Genomic DNA, 7481 nt, shown 5'->3' on the forward strand with positions numbered 1-7481 from the left:
AGAAAAAAAAAAGGAGGTTAAGCTTTTTGTCAGGAAATTTACACCTTGCCGAGTTGGATCATAACATAGAAATGTGATGTCCTGGGAAGAGTTTGTCTCCACCCTTTCCCATTCTGAAAGATGACATTCTTTCTTTGCAGACTTAAGGAAGCAGAGCCCGTTTTCACAGAGCCCGTTTTCACAGAGGAACCACATTCAGGCGTTAACGCTGCATGTTCCAGGGCTCCACCAGGCATTATTCACGAGAGGAAATTAATTCCAAGCAGAAGGTCATGCTTTTCAAAAATGAGCAATCTGGCAAGAACTTGAAAACCTGGCAGTCTTCAGGGTTACATGCCAGAGGACGTAGCGGCTCTACACGCCTTCCTTCCTGTGCTCCTGACTCCAAAACGGACAAGCAGTGAGGCCACAGCTCTTAAGTTCCATGCACTGTCCACCAGGAATTCAGCGTCCGAGCAAGTAAAAACCCAAGCATAACATACAGGGAAGAGATGGAGAATAGGAGCCAGGTTCTCCCCACTAGCCCCCCCCAAAAAGTCCAAACGGAAACATCCTGTTGCAGAACTGCTGTTCCAGGGAGCAGACGAGTTCTGCCACTGGTCCCTACCAGTCCTCAGGACACCCAGAGAAATGAGACAGACAACAAAGGTGCGTGCTACAGAACTACTGAGCTCTGGAATTTTCAATGGGAAAGAGATTTTGGGATGTTCAGCTAGCATGTAATTAGGGCACATCATATTAAAAGCAGCAATGAAAATAAAATTAAGAAAACAAAACAAGCGATAGGGGCTCATGCTGGATAGCCCATGAATCTCACTGGCTTTATCATGAAAGTTTATTGTTTTTAATCCTAGTACAATCAGCTACCAATTACATACAGTAAAAACAAAAAGCAGCCACAGCAATGATGACAGAGATAGTCTGTGACACTGTCCAGTGAAGGAAGTATCGCTGGAATCCCTCCAGTGGATCCCACCTGGCTTCAGCAGTCAAGCTACCACTCCCGCCCGCCCCAAAATAGTCAAAAAGAAAAATCATTGTCTTGCTTGGGTACAGCAAGATTCTAATACCTCTTGGGGACATTGGAGAACTTTAAAAAACTAAAGCAGTAGAATACTAAACAAAAACTGAAACGTGGAAGCAAGGTGACACACAACGAAGCTCCGTGCGGTCTTGGCTTCTGACCACCTCAAAGCGAACCACCTGCAAGGAAAAGAAAAGGCCGTGAGCCACGCTGGAGAAGAGCAGGCAGAGAGTGCACCTCACTCCCCTCCTTCCCCAGTCTCACTCTCGTTATACTTGTCCACTTGGGCCAGCTTGCAGAAACGTGCTTCCCGCTGTTGCTTTCCCATCCGGTCAGTGCTAGCAACTAGCACAGACTCTTCCAGAAGCAGAAAATAATTCAGGGAATAAAAGCCTATGCTGTAAAGCATGCTGTCACCTCTATCTCAAACCGTCCACATCAACCACACAGTAGGCCATTTAAACGACTGTGCACCTTACCTTAGAGGAACAATGACTCCATTCAAAAACTATGTCTCATATGTATTTGGTTCGATTGAGGGCTTTTTCAGCCAGGTGACCACTTTCATCTGTGATCTTCTCCCAATCAGTTTGTCCGACCACAAAACCTATGGCCCTTTTCCTATCTGCGTCCTTCTTTTCTTCAAGGTCTGCCCATCTCACCTAAAAAGAACACATACTTAGTCTGGGCTTTGGGAAAAACAAGCATACTAGGAGTCTCAACAGTCTAAGGAGTAGGAGAATGAATTTGAAACCAGGAGTGTAAACAATGACAAGCTAGCCCTGGGGGAACTGGAGGAAGCCATCTATGGCTCGGTGGCCAGTCACCAAGTCCTGGCCATGGCACCCAGGAGAGTTCAACTCTCGGCTCAGTCTAGTCCTCTCCATGTCCTCGGACACTCTGTGCAAGTTCACTGACCTCATTTCTCAAAGGACGTAAAGCACCCAGCCCCCATGTCTCCATTCTTACACCCTCCATCCATCCTGCCAAAGTGAGCTTCCTAAAATACACATGATCATGACTCTCACCTGCTCTAAATCCTTTTTCTACAGGATTTTCCCCAAGCAATACAAAATGACGTTTAATTCACAAGTACAATGGGCTTATGTCATGTCTCTGGAACTTTGTACACATCAGTTCCTCTTCTTGAAACACCTTCTCATTGACTTTGTCCGTCTGGCTCCGGTCATCCTTCTCTGCTCGTTGCCCTTTTTCTCTCTGCCAACCAAATAGTCCTCAGTCCTTCCCAGGTGTTACCTTCTGGATTTGGACTTGTCTATTTTGACCTTCCAAACTGTACTGCAATTGTCCACTTATGGAGCCGTCTTTCCTAGTAGATTATGTACACACAGATACTCGAGTATAAGCCAACCCGAATATCTGTCAAGGCACTTTAATTTTACCACAAAAACTGCATTAAAAATGTGCTGAAAAACCCGGCTTATACACAAGTACATACGGTACATTCTAGGTCAAAGACTGAGTTTTGTCTTCACGTAATGGGTATTTCTTGAATTTAACTGAGAGAAAACAGCAAGTCTTTTTCTTCCATTCATGAGATAAAGAGAGCAAGAGAATGACCCCAGTGACACCATTTATGGCAAGATTGTAACCTCAAATATATTGTAACCTCAAATATACAGATCATGGATTTTTCCTATTGCTACTCTGGTGGTGATGATGTTTCCATAGATTCTTTTTTTTTTTTTTACACATGTTCAATGAGTTTATTATTAAGTCAAGAGTCAGGATCCCAGGAGAGAAGCAAGGGCCAGTTCAGATCTTCCCAGGAAATGTGCCTTCTGCCCGGCGGTCATCCCAGGCCGACACCCAGGAAACGGGGCAGAGGGACTTGTACACACGCTGATACCATGGACACACGGAGACGTCACCCCCGTTGGCATCCATCGCCTTCTCCCAGCGGTGGAAGTCCAAGTTGTTCTGCCAGCAGTTCCTGGTCTGGTTCTGGTTGGGGAAGCCGCTGTCAAAAGGCGCAGTTCGGTAGTTCTTGATTTTGGTCTTGATGTCTTCTGCCATGGTGGTGACTCCTAAAGCGCCCCCTCAAAACGCAGGCAGCTCAATGTGACCCTCAGACGAGACGCCCGCGACGGACCCTCCATAGATTCTTAATAGTATATTAATAATACATTTTAAGCCAAACACAGATACATTTGGTGGATACTTCGTTCAGAAGAGAGATTAGATTATGTCACGGTGGTTGGGAATGTACAGCGTCTATGCCTGCAGGGACCGTATTTTAAATATGGCTTGTGACAAGGGAGCCGGAACCTGGGAAAACTCCTGACCTGGAAATGCGTTATTGCTCCTAGAGGTAGACTGGCCTGCAAGACTGGTAATGAGATGACTAGGTTTCTCTGAGCAGCAATCACTTGGCCAAACAAGAAGTGAAGTAGTAAAGCAGCAAAGTGACTGGCAACACTTGACACTTCTTAAAGGCTTGTGTGTGTAGTCTCTGGCTTACTTTCCTTCAGAAGCCAGAGTGAAAACCTGACAAATGTCAGCGTTTGTCTACAGAGATCTTAGAGTCTTCTGCCCACTAAGGCTGATGTGTTCATTCTCAAGAATTCCAACACTCTGAGTTCCTTTAGAGTAAAAAGTCAACATTTTAGAGGAAGTTGACTGAGGGGGTACTGAATGATGGAGTGGCCGACTGTGGACATTGAACAAGAAAAGCTAACCGGCCCACAGCATATTTAAATCCACACTCCTCCTTATCACAGAGTTAAGTACTTGGTCGGGACCACCTTAAACAAGTTAAGAGCTAAGGTCCAAATCCACAAATGATAAGCCTTTAAAATTCAGACAGACTACTGGATATAGAACTAAAAGAAAAGGCATGTGCTTATAAGCAGTATGCTTTAGTATAAATCCCCATGGTATTAAAGTTTAGAAAGTATTTTGTTCACAACTCTAAAATGTGAGGGGCTTTAAAAAGTTTGTGGAAAAATTCTATTATCTTTTAATTCCATTTTTCTCACAAAAATTTTGAAGCTCCTTTGTGAAGTGCCAGTGAAGCACACTGATGTCATATGAAGGTTATTTATTTACATGGTCAGCTCCTCCACTGGAGGTTGCTCCATAAGAGGCTTCCTTCACAGTGCTAACACATGGACATTCAGGGCTGTAGAATGAATGGATGAGTAGATATCAAAACACCAAAATTACAAGGAGCACAATAAATGACTTTTAGTAGAAATGGATTCTTGAATGTCACTGTCCCTTCTAAGCTACTTGTTGCCATTGAAATGGATTCATGGTGACCTCACAGACATCGGAAGGAGTGGTTGCAGATGGAACTGCTACAATCTGCAAGGTTTTCCCGAGCTGACTTTGGGAATTAGATTGCCAGGCCCTTCTTCCTAGTCCACCTTGGTTTGGAAGCTCCAGCAAACCTTGGTCAGCATCACAGCAATATGCAAGCCTCCAGTGACAGACAGGTATTGGCTGCACATGAGGTAATTATCTAAAATTTAACCTGGGTTTCTCAAGTGGAGGGGAACTGGCCAGCTGTCTCATCACTGACCCAGCTCGGTCTCAGCCTTGTTCCCTGTGATCTACCTGGATGGAGATACTTTTATCAAAATTACAACATGTTGGTTTTAGTCACCTCTCTTAGTGGATTAAAAAATATAATACGGAAAAATCTTCACTAGCACTCAAAAGGTTTGACATGCAAAAGATTTTCACAACTTAGACCATCAAAGAAACCCCAGGGAAAAGTTTACCTTCTACAATCATCAAAAAAATGCAAATTAAAGTTCACTTGAGCTACCATTTAATAATACCCAAGTGAAAAGAACAAACATCTGTTTTGGAAGTACAGCTAGAATGCTCTTCAGAGGCAAGGATGGTGAGACTTCACCCCCATACTTTGGACATGTTGTCAGGAGAGACCAGTCCCTGGAGAAAGAAAGTAGAGGGGCAGCAGACAAAGAGAAAGACCCTCGACAAGATGGAGTGACAGAGCGGGTGCAACAATGGGCTCAAACATAAACAACGGTGGTGAGGATGGCCAAGGGACCAGGTGGTGTTTTACTTTGTTGTATAGAGGGCCTCTGTAAGGCGGGACTGAACTCAATCGCAACTAGCAGCAGCAGCAGCAGCAGTGCAACAACAAGAACAGGGACCTGGTGGCTCAGGTTATGAACTCAACTGCTCATAGCAAAGTTGGCGGTGTGACCCCTCAGCTGCCCTGAGGGAGAAGCAGTAGCAGCCTGCTTATTTCCACAGCCTTGCACATTCTAAGGCAGGGTCACTTTATGCAGATTTTAACTCAACAGCAATGTTTGTTTATAAATTAAGTGAACTTTATATACATATATATATACATATACATACATACACACACATATATATAGAGAGAGCTATTATACACACATACACACATATATAATAAAACCTAAGGATTAGATGCAATTCTAGTGTAATCAACTCCACAAAAGTTTCTGTTGTAGAAATACACCACAGGAACTCAATTGATATTATAAAGAAGAGGAATTATAGAAGTCAAGAGACCCAGGAAAGGCATGAAGAATATACCTAGCACTTCTTGCTACCTGCAGGACTTCCTTATGCTCTGGTGTTAGACTAGTCTGAGCGTTGAAAACGATGTGAAACCAGGGTTTGAGGCTGGGGAGCAGACTTCCAGAGGAGCCACTGTCAAGAACTGGAAAAATGAAGCTCAGTCCGTTGTCCCACTAAGTGGGAAGTCAGCAGTTAGAAACTACCCCCCCCTCGGGAAAGAGATAAGGTTTTCTATCCCCATGAAGAGTTACAGCCTCAGAAATCCACGGAAATCCACAAGGGCAGTTCTACCCTGTCCAGTCCAAAGGGTGGCTATGAGTCAGCATCGACTTGATGGCAGTGAGTGAGACCCACTCCTTAGGAGCACGGTTGGGTAAGTGTAGCTGATTGCAAATTGGGCAACTAATTACAAGGTCAGCAATTCAAGCCCATCAGCTGCTCTCTCTGCTCCTGTACAGGTGCAGCCTCATAAAGCCTAGGGACTTCTACTCCGTTACACACAGGGTCACTGAGTGAGCTAGTCGATTGTGCCAACCTGGCCGATAAACACATGTGGGGTTAACTGAAGGGCGGAGGGATAGATGGCTCAGTGAGCCTTGCCTTTTGAGTTCTCGGGTTTCTTGCTTTGTGATGGTTGCACTAGGGTGCAGCTGTCTTAGCAATTCCCAGCTTCAGCTGGCAAGGCTGACTTCCTGCAAGACATCCCCAAGGAGAAGCCACATAGATCTACCCCGATGCAGCCCTGGGTGCTAGAGCAGCCGTGGAGACCCTGCCAGCGCTGAGATGTTTACACATTCACTGACTCGGCTTTCCTCCTGCAGTCGGCATCACTGTGTCTGCTTTGTGAGATGGAGGAGGACTTTGTGGACTGGTGTTGGACATATGGTTTATGGGTGAATATTGGACTTGTGGGCTTGGGCAGCACTGGGTTGGGATGTTTTCTTGATGCACAGTTAACCATTATATAAAACGCTCTCTTTTACATGAGTTTCTGTGGATTTGTTTCTCTAAAGTACCCAGTCACTGTGACTCAGAATCAACTCCATGGCAGCGGGAACCTAAACCCTTTACTGAAGGAGAGTGACAGTTGAGTAAAAATAAAATGACCTCTCATTCCAGATGGCTCACTGTTATCAGATTTACACTGAATTAGTCTTCTGGAAAGTCTGTATCTTCTAATGGTCCCCGTCTTAAAACTGTAGCAAAACTCCAAACCACACTCACTGCCATCAAGTTGACTCCCATCCACAGAGACGCTGTGAGACAATACGCCAAGTCCCTTGGTGGTGCCACAGCTGCAAATCTTTTCAGAACAGAAAACCTCATCTTTCTCCTGAGGAGCCACTAGTGGACCTCAACCCTGAATCTTGCTGTCAGAAGGCAAAAGTCACCAAACGTCCTTACAACTGGAGTGAGAGGTTTTAACACAGGCTTTCTTTGGGTGGCGCAGGGCCTTTAAGGAGGACCCCCCCCAAATGACTGCCTAAAGTCATACACACGAAGACAGGCAATATTTGAACAAATTCTGAAACCTGGAATTCTCCGTAATGGTATTCACTGTCATTTACTCTCTGACATTAAAATATTCTTTTAATATTCAAGCACCAAGGAAAATTATAGAAAAACAAACACAAAAGATGTATGTTATGTTTAGGGGGCACTGAGTTTATGTTAATGGTGGTGAAATAATTTGGAAAAAGATATCAATAATGGTTGTACAACATGAAGAGTACAATCAATGGCACCAAATTATACGTGTAGAAGTTGTTGAATTGGCGAATGCTTTGTTGTCTAAATTTTTGCCACAATTAAAATAATTACACAAATAACAATGAGTACAAGAAAGAAGAAAATGTTCTAAAATTGACTGTGGTACTGGAGATCCCCTTGCAGAGGGGTCTCGGGGAGGAGA

The 7481-nt window shown here is 44.4% G+C and overlaps 2 protein-coding genes across 2 annotated transcripts in view; both read right to left on the reverse strand.

Annotated features, from left to right (window-relative positions):
* Positions 1-817: 817 nt before the first annotated feature.
* YLPM1 (YLP motif containing 1) overlaps positions 818-7481 on the reverse strand; it is an 89079-nt gene continuing 82415 nt past the window's right edge. The window contains exons 20-21 of the mRNA XM_013003748.2: positions 1504-1686; positions 818-1203 (exon numbers count right to left, since the gene is read on the reverse strand). Coding sequence (XP_012859202.1) covers positions 1540-1686 — 147 coding nt within the window. The 3' untranslated portion in view covers positions 818-1203; positions 1504-1539. The remainder of the gene's footprint in view (positions 1204-1503; positions 1687-7481) is intronic.
* Positions 2752-3170, reverse strand: LOC115868703 (cytochrome c oxidase subunit 6B1-like). Its single transcript, XM_030884989.2, has one exon. The coding sequence runs from the start codon at positions 3059-3061 to the stop codon at positions 2801-2803; it is 261 nt and encodes an 86-aa protein (XP_030740849.1). The 5' UTR covers positions 3062-3170; the 3' UTR covers positions 2752-2800.

The sequence above is a fragment of the Echinops telfairi genome, unplaced genomic scaffold (assembly GCF_000313985.2).
Source record: "Echinops telfairi isolate 266 unplaced genomic scaffold, ASM31398v2 ScPeMD7_18;HRSCAF=68, whole genome shotgun sequence".
Classification (NCBI taxonomy): Eukaryota; Metazoa; Chordata; class Mammalia; order Afrosoricida; family Tenrecidae; genus Echinops; species Echinops telfairi.